Source organism: Rhinopithecus bieti, unplaced genomic scaffold (assembly GCF_001698545.2).
Source record: "Rhinopithecus bieti isolate Rb0 unplaced genomic scaffold, ASM169854v2 scaffold_6380, whole genome shotgun sequence".
In the NCBI taxonomy this organism is placed as follows: Eukaryota; Metazoa; Chordata; class Mammalia; order Primates; family Cercopithecidae; genus Rhinopithecus; species Rhinopithecus bieti.
In genome coordinates this window covers 2,404,637-2,424,767 of record NW_016806642.1, presented here as the reverse complement: position 1 = coordinate 2,424,767, position 20,131 = coordinate 2,404,637, and the positions used below count along the sequence as shown (strand labels likewise).

The 20,131-nt window shown below is 37.0% G+C and overlaps 1 protein-coding gene across 16 annotated transcripts in view; it reads left to right on the top strand.

Annotated features, from left to right (window-relative positions):
• Positions 1–20,131, top strand: part of MIER1 (MIER1 transcriptional regulator) — a 68,274-nt gene that overhangs the window by 9,671 nt on the left and 38,472 nt on the right. For 9 of the 16 annotated variants that reach the window (XM_017877175.1, XM_017877161.1, XM_017877172.1 and 6 more), the window contains 2 exons: positions 8,798–8,822; positions 15,168–15,313. In XM_017877175.1, the coding sequence (XP_017732664.1) occupies positions 8,798–8,822; positions 15,168–15,313 (171 nt within the window). Of the gene's footprint in view, positions 1–8,797; positions 8,823–8,951; positions 8,989–15,167; positions 15,329–20,131 lie in introns of those variants that run through there. The other 7 variants (XM_017877163.1, XM_017877162.1, XM_017877164.1 and 4 more) reach the window with 3 other exon arrangements.

Genomic DNA, 20,131 nt, shown 5'->3' with positions numbered 1-20,131 from the left:
TGTTAACTTTTTTGTTTTAAAAATTAAAGATGGTTGCATTATTGTAAATTAAAGGAAAAATATATTTTTATTCACTAATCAGTCATTTCCTAATATTTTCTAATGTATGTTTTAGTTTTCTTAAATATTTTATCAGTTCGAGAATGGAATGTTTTATAGGAACGCATGGATGGTTCAACTTCAAGAAGGAAATAACTGGAATTTCGTTTTTAGTGTTTATTTAATGACCTGATATCTTTAAACAATTTATCTTCTATATTCTTCAGTTATTTGTGGATAGTTTCATATATAGTGAATTGGGGAAGAGTTAGAGGAACTTTCGTGATCTGTGTCCTACAAAAAAATCTAAGACGGGTGAAGAACTGAAAAGTACAATTGATTTATAATTTTCCTGACCTCAATACTTGAATAATTACGATGAGTTTGAGACCAGTGGTTTTAAAAAAAATTGGACGAAGGAGAAATGCTTGGTTGGCTTTTACTTTGAGTTCTCAGTAGATTCATTTTTTATGAAGCCAATATAAAAGCATATGATGAAATAATCCAGATGCTGATTATTGTGCTTTTGATCAAATAAATCTGAGGATTTAAGGATAGCTTGTGAAGTAACAGTAAGTGCAAAGCAATAGTATATATCTATTTGTTAAATCTGAGGGGGAAAACAGGTTATTGAAGTATGTCTCCAGAGAAAAATGTAGGTATTATGCTTCTGGGCTTTAAAAAAAAAAAAAAAAAATACAGGAGCATGACCCTAACCATGTTTTCCAGAAAAACATTTAATTCTTGAATACAAATGCTTTAGATGTGAATAGGATATACTCATTTTTTATATTTGATCTGATTATCTTAGTCCATAATAGGAAGTATATATTGGTTCTTCAGTTATAACACTAAAGCCATATTTAATGTACTTAGAATGAATGGCATATGCTCCCTTGCTTAATACTTTTTGGCAATATTTCTCATTGCTTATTATCCCTTAAAATTATTTACCAACCTTCTAAAAGGACGCTCTTCTACTCACACTTAAAGGAAGGAAATTACAGGATAGTTGCAGTTTTACTAACTGCAGAAATAAGAGGAAAATGAGAGAAAAAATATGAGGAAGAAATAGTTGATCCTTTGGGTTTTATAAGGAATGTACTAGGGACCTTTGGGAGCGAACAATTTGTCTTTTATTTTAGCGTTTGTAAACATGTAAGGGACTTTCTTCTCATGGAAAAAAATCCATGGCACAATTCAAGACCTATCTTTTCACCTAGGCCACATTTCTGTGATATAAAGAGAAAAAAAATTAATGGATTTACTTTTTTCTGTGTAAGTATTTTAGTACTTTCAAAGATGGTATATAATCTGTTTATTCACTTTCACACTTATCTATTCATTTCTCTTTAAAATGGACTCCTTGCTTAACATTTTTTGAGTGTGTTTGGATTTTGTTTTTTAAGGAAGGATTATGTTAAATGTTACTCATGAAAACGTTAGTTTCTACTCTAAGCAAAATGTGTTTCACTGCAGTGAATTTAAGCTTCAAATAATTCTCCACACTAGTAATGAAATTTTTTTTTTCGTGTTTATACTTCAGAGCTATTAATATTTTAAAAGTGGTCGAGATCACCGGTGCGTGAGAGTCCTAAAAAGCTTAATTCAGTGGCAGTAAGAGTCAGGGTACTTGAATAGGTGGGAAAGGTTTGGTGGGAGAAATAAGTGAATTATTTTAAGATAATTCCGGTAAGTGAGACTAACAAGTTTTCTAAATAATTCAGAAGTAAAACACTGGCATTGAAGCTTAAGCATGTCTTTATGAAAAGTAATCAGCTATCTAGAAATGCCTGCCTGGCTTGACGTTTATTCAAAATTCATTGCAGTGATTAAATTGTTCAAGTACCAGTCATTGCTTGGGGCTCGTTCTGTTTGTCTTATTCTGTGGCTTAGAACAATAACTGTTACTATGTAGGTATGAAATTCATAAAGTAGCACCCCAAGAAAGTGTTTCTGCAAATTGAGATTTTTTTCTTAACAGTCCTAGATTTTAAAAAACAAATTTAAACATATCCCATGCATTTAGCTACAAACTCCTTAGTAGTGTTAGGTTTCTAGAGCAATTTATAATAAAAGTAGTTAGGTCTTGAAGAAAATCTAAATCTTTTGATCATAGAGAAAATGAAACTGAGCAGAGAGTTTACATAGTTTGTCCTAGGTCGTGCAATTCATCTATGGCACAATTTAGACTGGAACCCAGCCTTCTGTATTCCTAGTGCTTATTTTCTTTTTCTTTCTTTCTTTTTTTTGAGACAGGGTCGGTCTTTGTTGTCTAGGCTGGAGTGCAGTGGCAGGAATCATAGCTCACTACAACCTCAAACTCCTGGGTCAGGTGATCGATCCTTCCCTCGCAGCCTCTCAAGTAGCTGGGACTATAGGCATGTGCCATCACGCCCGGCTAACTTTTTATTTTTTGTGGAGACAGGGTCTCGCTATGTTGATCAGACTGGTCTCAAACTTCTGGCCTTAAGTGATCCGCCTGTCTTGTGCTGGGATTACAGGCGTTTGCCACTGTTCCCGGTCCTTATTTTCTATATCATTTTACCTTCTGAATTGTTACTACTGTGGTAAATTGCTAATTTTAACTTAAGTACCTTCTTAAGCTTTTTATACCCCTGAATTCCTGAGAGTAACAACGAAGTTAAGTACGGGAGAAGATTGAGCCCTCTCCTCAATTGAGCCCTTGACATGGTAACCATCTTTCACCCTAAAGTAGGACCAGGATAACTCTTTCTAGGCTTCTAATCCCTATCTCCATTGCTCTAAGAATATCTGACTTAGAGTCTACACAACTAAGAAGATGATGGCAGTGCTTAAAAATGGTGGTGGAATTGGTTTGAGGGGAAAAATTTGTTCAGACAGTAATACTCATTCAAAATAAGCTTTTGATTGCTGGGAATAAAAAATTCTAGTAATTCCTTCATGTTTCTATTATGTTGTTGTTAGGGTTTTTTTTTTGGTGAAAATAATGGTAATGTAGTTAGTTATTTCTTTACTCTCAAATTACAGTTTTCTGTTGTATGGGACATTTCCCACCATGTTCTAGAAAAATGTAAAAGAATTATTTCAGCAAATCTGAGGCATTGAATATTTGTTACAACTATTAGCAATTTTATCAACTAAATCATACAAATATGTGAGTAAGGGTCAACTTGCTATAAAAGTTACTCGAGTTTGTTTTTAATTTGTTTTAGCCCATTCGTACTCTGTATACAGTCTTTGTCTCTCTAGTGTTGTTTTCTATCTCAGATAAGATAAATATGTACCCCCCAAACACCGAAGTTTTCAAAATTATGGCTTAAAAAATAGTAGCAAGTACTAGGTTTTTTTTTTTTTTTTTTTTTTTGAGACGGAGTCTCGCTCTGTCGCCCAGGCTGGAGTGCAGTGGCCGGATCTCGGCTCACTGCAAGCTCCGCCTCCCGGGTTCACGCCATTCTTCTGCCTCAGCCTCCCGAGTAGCTGGGACTACAGGCGCCAGCCACCTCGCCCGGCTAGCTTTTGTATTTTTTAGTAGAGACGGGGTTTCACCGTGTTAGCCAGGATGGTCTCGAACTCCTGACCTCGTGATCCGCCCGTCTCGGCCTCCCAAAGTGCTGGGATTACAGGCTTGAGCCACCGTGCCCGGCCTAGGTTTTCTTAAAAATCAAAATTTAGAGGAAGAAAATGAAAATGTCTCATAATTCCACAAGGCAGTCCATAGTGACTTTCATTTTAAGAAAGAATGCATAGTGCATGAAAGTGGTTAGAAAATTTCAACAGTATAGAACTGTATTAAATGAAAAAAGCCTCTTCTCCCTGACCCCATTCCCTAGACGTAACTATTGTTAACAGGTTCTTGTATGTCCTTTTGAGGAGAAAAAAAATTTATTCCGTATTATTCCATATTCCAGCCCAGTTTATGCGCTGTTCTACTTATACTGCTAATTTTTTTTGGCATTTATTCCTCTGTCAACACAGATGTCTCATTATTTTTAATGGAGTCATAGTGTTCTATTGTTTGGAGAACTATGTATGGAAGAACTGTGTATCATTTCTAATCAGCTAAGTGATGGACTTTAAATGTTTTCTAACTTTTTGCTATAAACAACTTCGTGGTAGTGAATGTTATATATCTATGTCTTGGTGTCTTTTTTTAAATCTATCAGTAGGATAAGTTCATGTTGGCAAAATGATATCCAGTGTGGTTGACATAACTTATTTCTACTGATAACGTTATGAGTGCATTTTAAATATTTTTTAAAACCCAATTTTAAATCATCCTTCCTAAAAGTATTTTTTTCTAAAAATAGGTATTGTTATAAATAAGCACTTACTTAGCTTTAGTTTTGTTTTGTTTTTGTTTTTTTGAGACGGAGTCTCTGTTGCCCAGGCTGGAGTGCCGTGGCACGATCTGGGCTCACTGCAACCTCTGCCTCCTGGGTTTAAGCAGTTCTGCTTCAGCCTCCCAAGTAGCTGGGATTACAGGCGCCTGCCATCAAATTTTTTGTAAAAATACAAAAAATTTTTGTATTTTAGTGGAGACGGCATTTTGCCATGTTGGCCAGGCTGGTCTCGAACCCCTGACCTAGGGTGATTTGCTTGCCTCAGCCTCCCAAAGTGCTAGGATTACAGGTGTGAGCCACCGCACCCTCCTTAGTTTTGTTTTTCTCTCTCCTTTCTCCCTTCTATTTTATGGTAGTAATTAATGGTAGATGTTGGGGGTTTTCCTGGAAGGTGTTACGGTAACAGTTTCTAAAGACTGATAACAGTCTGACATGACAGATGACTACTTGCAGTCACATTTTAAACATACTTTGAACTGATGAAAATCATTTCAAAAAGAAAAGAGAGGCCGGGCACGGTGGCTCACACCTTTGATCTCAGCACTTTGGGAGGCTGAGGTGGGCGGATCATGAGGTCAGGAGATCAAGACCATCCTGGCAAACATGGTAAAACCCCATCTCTACTAAAATACAAAAAATTAGCTGGGTGTGGTGATGTGCACCTGTAGTCCCAGCTACTCAGGAGGCTGAGGCAGGGCAATCGCTTGCACCCACAAGGCCAAGATTGCAGTGAGCCTAGATTGCGCCACTGCACTCCAGCCTGGGCGACAGAGGGAGACTCCATCTCAAAAAAAAAGAAAAAAGAAAAAAGTGAGAGTGAAGGAGGAGAGAAGTGAAGAGTGAAATTTTTGAGCAGTTATGTCTCTGGAAGGTACAAAAGGACACTATAGAAGGAGGAATCAGGGTCTAGACATCAGGCCTGCCTTCACCACCTACCATGGAACCTTAATCTAGTCAGTGTATCTCCTTGGGTTTACTAATTTATAAAATGAGGTAGGTGGGCCAGGTATTATTCCAATATTTATGATTATGATCAGCTAACTAGATGCTTTTGAAAATGTGTAGCACTGGATTGGGCATGGTGGCTCACGCTTGTAATCCCAGCACTTTGGGAGGCCGAGGCAGGGAGATCACTTGAGGTTAGTTTGAGACCAGCCTGGCCAGCATGGTGAAACCCTGTCTCTGTTAAAAATACAAAAATTAGCCAGCCGTGGTGGCACACGCTTGTAATCCCAGCTACTTGGTAGGCTAAGGCAGGAGAATCACTTGAATCTGGGAGGTGGAGGCTGCAGTGAGCCAAGATCATGCCACTGCACTTCTGCCTGGGCGACACAGCAAGTCTCTATCTCAAAAAAAAAAAAGAAAAGAAAAGAAAAGAAAATGTGTAGCACTATATAAATGTAAGCTGGATGTGCTATTTTATTTCATATCTAAATAAAAAGTACCCTTATTCCACACCCAAATCTCCTATATTAAGATGCTAAACTCGTTATTTTGAAACATCATCACTTTTGATAATTAGCTATACAAAGTAATGTGTACAGTATGAAATGTTTTCAAATACCAATTTTTTAGAAACTCATCTTTGATTTAATGGGATATATTTAACTTTAAAGAATCTAAGCTCAATCCTACCCCCAAACATATAGAACAGAATTTTATTTTGGAAGTAAAATACTAAAATATATATGGATAATAAATGTATCTGTAGGCGGACCACTCTAGTTCTCCCCCGTGCTAATCTAGATATGCCTTTAAATCATAGTCATTGAAACATTCTAGTATGTCTGACATAATCACTAATGTTACCTTTGAACACTGGGCGTTGTACTCTGTATCAGCTGTGCTTACAAATGCTACTTGTCCTCAGGCATCTGGTATCTTAATCATAGGAAAGTGTTTGCAGCGTTTTTCAGAACTTTATTTACCACCAGAGCAACAATCAGTAAGATATTTGTTGGCATTCACTACTCATGAGGCCTTTTACAAACTGAAGTATATGAACACCATTTACAATTCAAAATCTCTATTAATATCTAGCATCAATAAAAATGTAACTTATTCTTCAATAAAGTAACTTGTAATTAAAAAGCCTTTTTTCTTTCTTTTTTTTTTTTTTTTTTTTTTGAGACGGAGTCTTGCTCTGCTGCCCAGGCTGGAGTGCAGTGGCCGGCTCTCAGCTCACTGCAAGCTCCGCCTCCCAGGTTCACGCCATTCTCCTGTCTCAGCCTCCCGAGTAGCTGGGACTACAGGCGCCCGCCTCGTCGCCCGGCTAGTTTTTTGTATTTTTTAGTAGAGACGGGGTTTCACCGTATTAGCCAGGATGGTCTCGATCTCCTGACCTCATGATCCGCCCGTCTCGGCCTCCCAAAGTGCTGGGATTACAGGCTTGAGCCACCGCGCCCGGCTGAAAAGCCTTTTTTCTTAAATCGGAAAGCTGTTAAATGGAATAATTATTCCAGTGTTCATAAGTCTTATTTTGTGTGGGTAGTGAGCATAGGATTAGATGAAGGTGGTCATTAACATTGCTTGTAGCCTTACAGAGAAGGTTGTGCCTACAGTTGGGAAGTATAACTGCATGAAACACAGTTGGCCGGGCGCGGTGGCTCAAGCCTGTAATCCCAGCACTTTGGGAGGCCAAGACGGGCGGATCACGAGGTCAGGAGATCGAGACCATCCTGGCTAACACGGTGAAACCCTGTCTCTACTAAAAAAATACAAAAAACTAGCCGGGCGTGGTGGCGGGCGCCTGTAGTCCCAGCTACTCAGGAGGCTGAGGCAGGAGAATGGCGTAAACCCGGGAGGCGGAGCTTGCAGTGAGCTGAGATCACACCACTGCACCCCAGCCTGGGCGACAGAGCGAGACTCCGTCTCAAAAAAAAAAAGAAAGAAAAAGGAAAAAAAAGAAACACAAGTGGATTAATATTTTAAAATATTGATTTCCTATGTAATAATTTGTGTGGTGGTTAACTCCGTTTTGAACCAGAAATGTGTAGCTCTGCCCAAAAGATGTTAAGCAAGCTGGAAACCCTTTTTGTGGTTACATTACTCTTGCCATGTCACCCTGTTCTCCAGCTTCCCATTAGAGCAAAGAGATTTAAAAGTAGCACTGTATTTACTGTGTTCTGGCAGAGTAACTTTAAAATAATGATAGTGGTGTTATCATTGGAAATACGCAATACTGGTTATTGTCAGATTTTTGCTAGACAATGCTATAGGAAGGAATTCTCTTATAAGAATTTAACAGAAAAAGTAGGACCTTTGAAATAGTGTGCTGCAAAAGAATGTGAGTCACCATATGGAATATAGAATCCCATGCTTACTACAATTACATAATATGGACAGTTTTAAAAACAGAATTTTAATACCCTATAGGAATTTGTCTTAGACACATCGTTTTTGAAAAATAGAGGATTTCACTCTTCTGTTTTCTTCTTGCCTCTCTTCCCCATTACTCAGCAGAAAGAAAATACTGCAAGATCCCTATCTTTCCTCTGCTAGTGCTTTTGGCCTCCCACCATCTGTATTTTCTTATGGGCATGAAATAGATACTTCTGAATGAATTGGTGAAGCTTTAGTTCGTGTTATTTGAAGCATCTTTTGTGTTTTTAATATTTGTTTTGTAGGAGTCTTACGTTTGTAGATGATTTGTTTATAATTGTGAATTAACTAAAACACAATTGTGCATTGTCAAGCAGTAACATTACTAAAATAAGTTGCTACCAGTTTTATTTTCAAATTTTCAAGTTGTGGTTAAATTTATGATAGGTAGAATGGTAGAGTAGAAGAAGCATTATAATTGGAAATCTGTGTAGTCTTGCATCAGATAACCTAAACTCTCTAGGCGTTAGCTTGAATGCTTGATAATTCCGTTATAACTTAAAAATATATTGTTTATCAGTAAAGTTAACCTAATATAGTGTTTGGTGCTTAAATAGAATTTTAATTTTTCATTTTGCTTTGTTGCAACTTAATTTTTATTTGAGATAATGTCCTAAATTATTTCTGTCTCCCATCTCACACTCACTTTTTTTTAAGTCAGAGACCAGCTTGATAGCAAACTTTGTGCACAGTTCTGTGTTGATAGGAGAAAATCTATTTCAGAAAATTCCAAGATCTAAAATCATACTACTTAAACCACATATGTTATGAGGCCCACATGTGCCTTTAAAATCTGAACTCTATATTATTGTCTTTATTTCTAGATTCAGGAGTGTTTGGAATTTTTCTTTATGCTTAAATGTAATGAAAGGGAAAGGATTATATGGGAAGTTTTAGTTTGTCTTAGAAAATGCAGACATTAGAACTAAAATGCAGACATTAAAACTTACCATAGTTTTTGGCATCATAGTAGTCATTGAATAATTTTGGTAATGTTTGTGAAGATACATTGTGCAGAAATACTAATTTTTCCTCTTTTCTCCTCTTCTCAGCCATCTGTTGAATCTTCAAGTCCAGGTAAGTATTTTCTGTATTTTTTATAATCTCTGAGTAACATTTGTCCTATTAGTTACATAAAGACTAGAGGAGTTAGACTATTATCTGACTTGCTTTTCTTCTGAATGCTTCTTTTCTCTGGGGAAAAAGAAATGGATGAAATGTTTGACTACCCATGAAAGTACAGGTGAGGCTGCTGTGATTTCATCCTAAAGATGACTGTTTTGGGGGTTTTCTTTTTTTTGGTGAGTTGCCATATGTATTTCTCACAGTTGTACATTATTGTTTGACTTGTAGTATATATATAAAGTGTACTTTTTAAAAAGGAATCATTAGCTTAGAAATATTTAATAGAATAGATAAATAGAAATCGTTAGAAATATTTGCTTGTGTAGGAATTTCAAAGTATTTTTATTTGAGAAAAAATTGTTAATGTATTTCAGAGGGAGGGGAAAATAAAGTAAGCGAAAGATTCAACAAGTGAATATTAATGTAAATAAGGAATATTCTAAATAAGGAAATCATTCTTAGATTTGAGTAGGATCAAGTTTTATGTTCTGACCACACATCTAGGATTTTTGTATTCTTTCTCAAATACAGCACATACTCATTTTTTCCTTAGAGATTGGAAACCTGGGATCTTGGAAGGGAATTGTGGCCAAAAATTTTTTTTTTTTTTTTTTTTGTTTGGCCACTGTAGTGATCTTTAAAAATAAGAATATTTTATATATGAAATCTGGATTTAGGGTTCCCATGGTCTGGCACCACTGGGTACAGTATTTCTACATGGTAGTAATTCATTGGAGTTGAAGCAGTGAGGAAAGAGTCAAGTACTAGTCTTTTAGCCTCAGTGTCCCGTGACTATCAAGATAAATGGGACTGCCTTCTGCATGGGATATGTGGGTTGAAGAGTAGTCCAATATGGGAAGAGTGAGAAAGTGAGGCATAGTAATGTTTTATTTGAAAACATCTCACATGTATTGAGTACTTAGATATGATGTATTCTGTATTACTAAATTTTCCAGATTGTTGAAGCAATCATCTTTCTGTGTTTTAACTTTTAGGAAGAAAGCTTTTAACAATGCTTGACATAAGATAACGCCTGTTTTCATGGTGCAAGGTCCTTTCTATGAACATGAATCATTGGACTCTGAGGATTGGACTAGATCACATCCATGTCCTTTGTAAATGACTAGTGTACTCAGTTGACACTGATTTTGTCCTTTTGATTTCAGCTGAAAGCATCTTACTCTTTTTAATATGCTTGAGAGTAAAGTGCATTAGGCTTTGTGCATTTCTGAAACTCAATAATTTTTTTTGAACTTTCTGTTTTATATGTATATCCTGGATGGTTAAGATTGGGAGTAATCTGATCTTACATAAGTGTTAGGTCACCATATTCATTTTTAGAACATGGAATTATTTCTGATTTTTTTTTCAAATACAGAAATTGTTTTCATAGAAAAAAATAGGTCCTACTTGTTTTTTATAGTATTGTGATATTGCAAATAAAACTGAGATATTTCTGATGAATTTTTGAGGCATTCATCCGATAATACATAGATACATAAAATAATTACTAAGAAAGTGGTATTAGTAAGTGGCTTTGTCAGTTTCCATTACATTTGAATCAGCCTAGGCTGAACTGGAAGAATAATGGAGTTTGAAGAATACAAATGTCGGCCAGGCACAGTGGCTTAATGCCTGTAATCTCCACACTTTGGGAGGCCGAGGCAGGTGGATCACTTGAGGTCAGGAGTTTGAGACCAGCCTGGCCAACATGGTGAAATTCTGTCTCTTCTAAAAACACAAAAATTAGCCAGGCACGGTGGCACATGCTCATAGGCCAGCTACTTGGGAGGCTGAGGTGGGAGAATCCTTTAACCCAGGAGGTGAAGGTTGCAGTGAACTGAGATCACACCACTCCAGCCTGAGCTATAGAGCGAGACTCCTTCTCTCAAAAAAAAAAAAAAAAAAGTCTTTGATCACTTTGCTACTTGTTGAATACTTAACAGATTGAATGTTTTCAGTTCAGTTCAATTTTCAGAAAATCCGGTTTTCTTTAGCTTGTTTTCAGACTGAGATAGATCTTTTGAGTTCGACAGTATTTGTCATATAAGGCTTCTGCCCAGGGCAGTGTTTATTGTTCTTATAAATAATGCTAATTACAACCAGTTATAAAAGTTGGTAGAGAAAATTAGCAATAGTCATGTAAAAAATTTTTCGGTCCCCTGGTGAAATGGCTGTATCCTCTGTAGCATCTGCACTTTGCAATCAGTGCTAGTAATAATAGTCACATGACCACATTAATTGCTTTGTTTGTAGTCTCCAGTGTAAGCCAAAGTAGAGGCACAATGTAAGGCTTTTTACCTGTAAGACTAGTAGCCATTAGAGGTAGGGAATTAATGGAGGTGAAGATAATTTAAAAAGTGGTTAAATGAGTAGACATGATACAAACTGAATTTACCTTTGAAAAGATGTAAGGTACCTTTTCTGCAGTAGCATGGGATTTCATGACAAAGCAGTGACATTTGCCTAACTCTGATGCAAAATACTTAATGTATACAGAGCACCAGACCCATTACCCCTAATGATTTATCATTAGGATTTTTTTTTCCCTAGGAGACAGCCTAATGGTGGACCTAGCTATTGACAAGAATAAGATGGTTAGTTGGTTCTAAGGAACAAGGCAAAAAGAAGTCAGATGAAACAGATCAGATTAAGGAAAGAGAAAAACTGAAAATGGAAAGTTTATGGAAAAAAGCGTAGTGTGCGTGTAGGGAAAGGAATTGGAGTGAGACAGGAAGTAGTTCACCTACACTTTGTTATTTGATGTAATAAGGGAGTGAAATGGCAAGTCTTCATATATAATTGGCTTTGCAAATAATAACAAAAAATGGACATCAGGTGAATTATAACACATGATTTGATGCTGTATACCCATGAACTTGAATTTTTTTAAAAGTCAGTAGAGTATAACAAGGAATTAAGCATTTTTTTTTTTTTTTTTTTTTTTTTTGAGACAGAGTCTCACTCTGTCGCCCAGGCTGGAGTGCAGTGGCCGGATCTCAGCTCACTGCAAGCTCCGCCTCCCAGGTTTACACCATTTTCCTGCCTCAGCCTTCCGAGTAGCTGGGACTACAGGCGCCCGCCACCTCGCCCGGCTAGTTTTTTGTATTTTTTAGTAGAGACGGGGTTTCACCGTATTAGCCAGGATGGTCTTGATCTCCTGACCTCGTGATCCGCCCGTCTCGGCCTCCCAAAGTGCTGGGATTACAGGCTTGAGCCACCGCGCCCGGCCAGCATAATTGTTTTTGATAATACCTGTGTCCAATTACAATTATATTCTGATTGGGATAATAGTATACAAAGAGATGGTGTGAAGACTTTTTAGGGTCTTTCTGCCCACAAGGGAGAAAAGTATAGCATCATTTGTAGGGATACATATTTATTGGACCACTCAGTGTTCGAGAAGATTCCTGAGTGAACTGAAAAGTTTGAGGAGAGTTTTCTTTTGAAAACTCAGAAGAGAAAAGGATTGGGACAGAAAACTACACCTATATTAATGTTTCTCAAATTGTGCGCCTATGGAACCCTTGTGTCCATTCCGTCAAGCAGTACTAAGATGCTCTGCTGAAACTCTGCTACGCTTTTCTTAATTTCTGGAAGAAAATTAAGATAATAGGCTTTTCTAAAAGTTTTTATTTTGTAAATTATTCTACAACTTTGATAGGTGTTAATTCATTTTTACTATACTCTGGTAGAAGGTATCTGACTTGGCATATAATTATGTTTTTAGTTTTCTATTTAATATAAGTTCCTCCCTCCCTCCTTCCCTGCCTCCCTCCCTTCCTTCTCCCTTCCCTTCCCTTTCTTCCTTTCTTCTTTTCTTTTTTCCTTTCTTCCTTTCTTTTTTGAGATGAGGTATCACTGTGTTGCCCAGGCTTTTCTTGAACCCCTGAGCTCAAGCAATCCTCCTGCCTTGGCCTCCTAAAGTGCTGGGATTACAGACATGAGCCCCTGCGCCTGGTCTAGTATCAGTATTTTCTTATGCTTCTGACAGGGCACAATGATGTTAAGTGCTTCGTTATGTGACCTGGCTGGCATTCACTTGTCTTAGTACATAGACTCTCGTTAAGCATTCTTTGAGGCAGTATGCTAAATTAATTTACGGGAGGCTTGGAGTGCAATAAAAACATAGTTGTTGGGATTAGTATACCCAGAATTCAAATTCATCTTTGCCGTTGACTGGCTTTGTAAGTTTAGACTTGCTACTTAAAATCTCTAAGCCTTGAGTTTTTAATTTTGTTTTTTTCCTCTTTAAATGGGGTGATAATACCTACTTCGTAGGATTATTTGAAGATTAATTGAGATAATGTATATGACGTGCTTGAACATACTGTCTGGCACATAGTAAGCACTCAAAAAATGATTCTTTTGAAAATTGTAACTGAAGAACCCTAAGCCTTGGGCACTCCCTTATTCATAATAGTCAGATTTTCAAGAAGTCAGCTCTATCTCTTTGCTTTACTTATTGGTTCTCTTTCTGGAGTGAAATGAAAGAATAGGTACATCTATTAATGTCTAACCATCAACAGTTAAAACTTTAAAAATTGCTAATTTTTTCAGTGTTCAGTAACTCATTTGTTTATTAGTAAACAATGCTTTTGCAAATCTAGGTCCACATTGGCAGTAGTAAAATATGGGGATATTTTACAGACTATGTATGCCCAGCCTTTGCATTATGCTATTTACAAAGCTTGACCCTATAGGGTCCAGCAGTATTCCCCAACCACATGTCAGTTACCTACTAGATTATTTTTAATGCCTTTCATAAGAGTTCTGTATGCAGTTTTGATAAATTTTGCTCTTCTCAGTCTTTTGGGTTATTTCTGATCAAAATCCACTAAGTTAAGGACAGCTACCCAAATACTAGATTTTTTTTTTTTTTTTTAAGTCAGGCCCTTGCTCTGCTTCCCAGGCTGGAGTGCAGTAGTGTGATCATGACTCACTGTGGCCTTGACCTCCCAGGCTCAGGCAGTTCTCCTGCCTCAGCCTCCTTACTGACTGGGATGACAGTCACACAGCACCACACCCAGCTAATTTTTAAATTTTTTTTAGAGACGGGGTCTCATTATGTTGCCCAGGCTGGTCTCAAACTCCCAGGCTCAAGTGATCCTCCTGTCTTGGCTTCGTGAAGTGCTGGGATTAAAGCATGAGCAACTACATCCAGCCACTAGAATGTATTTTCAAGGAAGTACTTACAGAATAATAATATTTGAGTGCAGCTGTGTCTTCACTAGACTGTGTATTCAGATGACTGTATATTTCACATGACTATACAGTCATCCCTCGATATCTGTGAACCTCCCTCAGATACCAAAATTGTGGATGCTCAAATCCCTGATACAAAATGCATAGTATTTGTGTGTAACCTATGCACATTCTCTTATATGCTTTACATAATCTCTGGTGTGTGTGTGTGTGTGTGTGTGTGTGTGTGTGTGTGTGTGTGTGTATATAATACCTAATATAGGTAAACACTATGTAAATAGTTATACTGTGTTGTTTGGGGAATAATGACAAGAAAAAAGCCTGTACATGTTGAAGGCAGACATAGGTTTTTTGTTTGTTTGTTTTTTCTCTTAATATTTTCAGTCTGCTGTTGGTTGAATCCACAGACACAGAAGCCGTGGACATGGAGGGCTGACTTACGGTCTCCTCATGGGCCAGAGGAGTTCAAACTCATTGGGTCTATCAAACATCAATCAAATGGTTAAGAATTGTGTTTTTTAGGACCAGGTACACCTGTAATCCCAGCACTTTGGGAAGCCAAGGCAGATTGATTGCTGGAGCCTGGGAGTTCAAGACCAGCCAGGCAACACAGCAAGACCCTGCCTTTACCAAAAAAATATTTAAAAATTAGCTGGGTGTGGTGGTTGTAGTCCCAGCTACTTTGGAGGCAGAGGTAGAAGGATTGCTTGACTCTAGGAGGTCGAGGCTGCAGTGAGCTGTGTTTGTGTCACTGCACGCTAGCCTGAGACAGAGCGAGACCCTGTCTCAAAGAAGAAAAAGAAAAAAAAAGAATTGTGACTTTTTTCCACATGAAAAACCTGTTCTTATTTGATATGACCATTTATTATTTACAACTTGTTTCATATTTATAACATCATAAACACTTTTAAAACTGGAAACATTTTCCTCCCATTTTGCCATTGTAACTGTTAAAAAGCAATATATAATAGTTGCTGTGCGTAGCTTTTCTTGGTACTTTTGACTTACGTCCAGCTTCGAATAAAAATAAATACATTAATTTAAGATCCACTTAATTTGGTTTACCAAACTTTTTGAAATATTCCTTACCAGGAGGTTCAGCAACATCAGATGACCATGAATTTGATCCATCAGCTGACATGCTGGTTCACGATTTTGATGATGAACGAACATTAGAAGAGGAAGAAATGATGGAAGGAGAAACAAACTTCAGTTCTGAAATAGAAGATCTTGCAAGGGTAAATAACATGTAGAGCTAGGGTATGAATTAGTTATGACTTTTTTGTGGAAAGGGAAGATTTGAAATTTTGATTCTCTGTTTAGGAGAGAAATTGTTTTATATATTAACGACTGAAAAATTCTGTGTGATCATAGGTGGTATATTTAAAGTTTGAAAAGAAAGGCTTTTAAAAACAATGACTTTATTATGTGAAATAACAGAATTCACGTAGTTGCTTTGGTAAAACATAGACTATTAAAGGATTCTACTACAAAAGATCTGGGCAAAAATAGACTATAAAAGGATTCTACCCAGCCTCTTACATACCCTTTGTCCTTCCCCAGTTACCATATCTTTTACTTATTCTCCTTCAGAGCCAAAAATGTCTTGAAATATCATTTTCCATTCACTACATAAAGTGCTCTAGATTATCTCCACCTCTTCCTATCAAGGTGACCAGTGAACTTTCCTTGTTATATCTATTGTTATGTTCACTTTTCTCTTGCCACCTTACTTTTTCTCAGCAGTATTCAATGTAGTTTAACACTCCCTTCTTTTACTTGAATTCTGGGGTACACCACTGTCTGGTTTTCTTTATCTTTTTGTTCCTATTCAGTATCTTTTGCAGACTCTTCTTCCCTTACTCAAGGTTTACATTTTGGCAGTTTGTAATTCTCAGTTTGAACCTTCTTTTTTTCTGTCCTGTCTTTGTCTGGATCAGTGCTCCTCAGAATGTAGTATGAGGGTCAGCTGCATTGGAATCAGCCATGTACTTACTTTAAGAAGCAGATTTTTAGACCTCTCCCCTGGCATACTGAATCAGAATCTCTGGAGGTGGGGTTCAGATCCACATCTTCATTAAGTAAGTTGGCATTATATGTACACCAAATTTGAAAGTCACTAAGCTGTGTGATTTAATTTATTCCCATGGTGTCTATATGCTGAGTATTCTTTAGTTTCTATTTCTAGCATTAACCTATTTACTGTCTCCAGTTTTGTTTATCCACCTTGACATTTCTGCTTGCTTATCTCAACGGCCATCTCTAAATTATAAATGTCCAAAACAGAACTATTGACTGTTGTTTTTTTCTCTACTTGTTCTTTCCCTGTTCTATCAGTAAAAAGTGGCACTACTGTTGACCCTGTTGCCTAAGTCAGAAACCAGTGAGTCATTTTCCTTCTCTTTCAATATCTTACTTCTAAATAAACCTATGATTTGTATCCACAAGAATATCCCTTAGCCGACTCTTTAGCTCCATTGCTGCCTAGGTTGCCATTATTTCTAGCCTAGACTATTGCAGTAACTTCCTAACTGGTTTCCCCGTTTCCTCTTTTACCATCTTTCTCCTGATACATTTCCACCCAGCAGCCATGATCTTCTTTTCAAAATGTAAATCAATTTATATCAACCTCCTGTCTTCCTGTTATAAACAAAGAAAATCCAAACTCCTCAACCAGGCCAGCAAGGCCACTTTTATGATAATGGCTTCTCATCCATGTATCATACTACCTATGTTATAGCCACACTAGCTGCTTTTGTTGTTAAATAAGCAAGTTTCTTCCTGCCTCAAGGATTTTCAGCTTATTCTCACTCTCTGGTATATGCATCCCAAGGCTGGCTACTTATCCTCTCGGTTCGGTGTTGCCTCCTCAGAATAGTAGCCTTTCCTGTCCCCTAATTAGCTTTTAATTAGTTTTGTTTTGTTTTATTTATTTATTTATTTATTTTTTTACCATTGTGTCCTATTCAATGCTTTCTTTAGTGTTAGGACACAATTTGTAATTGTTTCTTTATTGTCGGTACCGCCACTGGTTTGGAGAAGATAAAATGAAATAAAATGACTGTGTTATTCACCAGTATATTTCATGGTACCTTGCAAGAGTGTTCACTCAAAAGTATTGTATGAATGAATGGATATCAGTCTGGTATGTTCTAATAAAATTTATCATGCATATGATTTCCTGTACTCCATGATAAAAAGAACATAAGAAATAAGACATAGTTTCAGTCTTTAAGGATTTGGAATACATAATGTCATGGAAAATGAATGCTTACACTTTTATGGTAATAAAGACCTATGTCTCATAATTTTAGTTTGTAACTTTTTAAAGGATACATTCAAAGAACTCAAAAAGGAGTTCTATTACTGTTTATTCAAATCTTGTTAGGTGATCCCATTGTGGAATTAGAGCTGGCTTTGGGATTAGATCATTTAGTGATTACAACTGACTTAATCCACAATGTGTGAATAATTTAATGTGTCAAAGGTATATATTGGCTATCACAAAAGTCTTTCAAGAATGGGTTAAAAAGCATATGAAAGGCTGGGCATAGTGGTTTATGCCTGTAATCTCAGTACTTTGGAAGGCCAAGGCAGGAGGATAACTTGAGGCCTGGAATTCAAGACCAGCCTGGGCAACATAGTGAGACCCACATCTCTACAAAAAAATTTTTAAAAAGATGAATTAGGCATGGTGGCAAGCACCTGTAGTTCCAACAATTCATGAGGCTCAGATGGGAGGATTGCTGGGACCCAGAAATCCGAGGCTGCAGTGAGCTGTGATAGCACCACTGCTCCCCAGCCTAGGTGACAGTAAAATGTTACTATTTACCCTGTTTTATTTATCAGAGACTGTGTCTCTGAAACCAGGGCACTTGAAGAACTTGGAGTCAGAACTATTCTTTAAAAGTAGGAGGCTGGGAAGCGATTCAAAAACAGTTACAATTGAATGATTCAGAATCTAGATTCTGAATCAAGGGAAACAGTTGATTTAACAATCATAGTCACTTCATGTATTTGTGAAGTGAGAAGACAATTATTTTCAGTTTGCCTATATTCAGAGAAGCATCTATCACTTTAGATATATATTTTGCTTCTGAATAGCCATCTGTGGGATAAAAGGTATAGTAATAAAATCTTGTATTTTTTGTCTTATATTCTGTATTAGCTCAAATACTAATTAGCCAGAGAAAATAAGTACAGTTTTCACAATGGGTTATGAGTTAGAATGATTTTTTCTATTTCAGAAAATGAAGTATTTATTACATTTAATTAGTAGAAAATTACTAATGGGCTGTGCTAAAATTTTGGTTATATCATTGCCTTTTCCTGTTTCTCTCTCCTATTCCTTTCCCCAGCCCCATATAGTGCCTTAAAACTTGCTTTCAAGTGACTCTGCCTTAGGAAATAGAAGTTAAAATAGAATTATTTATAGAGATAGGGAAAAAAAGACAGTTGAACCAATCCTTTATCATCCTTTCAACTAGGCAACCTTATACCTTCTCAGATTCTTCTCTGACTTCTCCCAGAAATAATTAAAGCTTTGTTTTAAGTAGCACAGAATGCTTTTCATCTACAACCTGAAGCTAAGCAATATTTTGGGGCCAATTTGTTGGATTTCCTAGAGTTACTAACTCTTTAGGTATGAACCAAACAAAATCCTTGTTGTTTTTATTTAAAAAGTGAATAAGATTTTGTTGTGTTGATTATTGATTTGCTTTTATAGAAGCAAAACATTAGTTATGTCAGGGATTGATAAAGTGTTTTTCACCTTACACTTCGGTTGCATGAAATGAATTTTTGATGTATCGTGGCAGAACTCTGACATTCATTCAGGAAATATCAATAACTATATAGCATTTAGTTTTAAGTTCATTGAATTTGAATTCTAGAATTTTCAGTGAAAACTAATGATAGAAGTTTTGATGTGTATTGTTACATTTGTATGCATGGATTATGGCAATATAAAATATAACAAATGTTTCAATAAAATGGGGTATATAGGTTATTATTTATTGTGGGGATCTTGAAGGGAATATCAGAATCATTCTCATTGTAAATAGACTTTTGTTTTTTTGAGACAGAATCTCACTCTGTTGCCTGGGCTGCAGTGCAGTGGCACGATCTCAGCTTACTGCAATCTCCGCCTCCTGGGTTCAAGCAGTTCTCCTGCCTCAGTCTCTCGAGTAGCTAGGATTACAGGCGTGTGCTAATTTTTTGTATTTTTAGTAGAGACAAGGTTTTACCATGTTGCCCAGGCTGGTCTCGAACTCCCAGCCTCAAGTGATCTGCCCATCTCAGCCTCCCAAAGTGCTGGGGTTACAGGCATGAGCTGTTGCACCTGGCCATAGATTGACTTTTGTTTGCTACAAATAGAAACACTCGAGTTTAACTCTGTTTTCCAAATGAACTCTTTAAAATCAGAGATTCTAAATGGGCACAATTGTGGCAGTCCGTTTGGGAAAAGAAAGATCTAGATTGCAGTATCTTCATGTATTTAGATATATTTTATAAAAATCACACTATAACAGTATCAGTACTTAATACATACTTTTAAAGTGCCAGATGTGTTCCATCCAGTGAATCTCCAGAGCTAGAGAATAATTAAAATGTGAGATTAAAATGTGAGAGATTGAAGTATACACACAACATTATATAGATAGAAAAGAAATCTCAGTGTGAGGATTATAAAGAAGAGTTCACTGCCTTCATTCCTATATAGTTGTATCTTCTAGTCAAGCCCCAGCCCCAAGAGGTTGGTTACCTTAGAAACCATCTCTCTAGTTCAGTCTGGATGTGGTCCCTTAGGCCTTTTTGGCTGGAAATCAGCCTCTTTCCTTCTTCCTATCTTCATTAGCATTTTATTGGTAAGTCAGTTTTGGTACAACAGGTGTAAGAAGAGTACTATCTACATCCTTCAAATGGCCCTGACTTGAAGGTCAGCATCTGCCATTTTTTTTTTTTTTTTTTTTGAGACAGAGTCTCACTCTGTCGCCCAGGCTGGAGTGCAGTGGCCGGATCTCAGCTCACTGCAAGCTCCGCCTCCCGGGTTCACG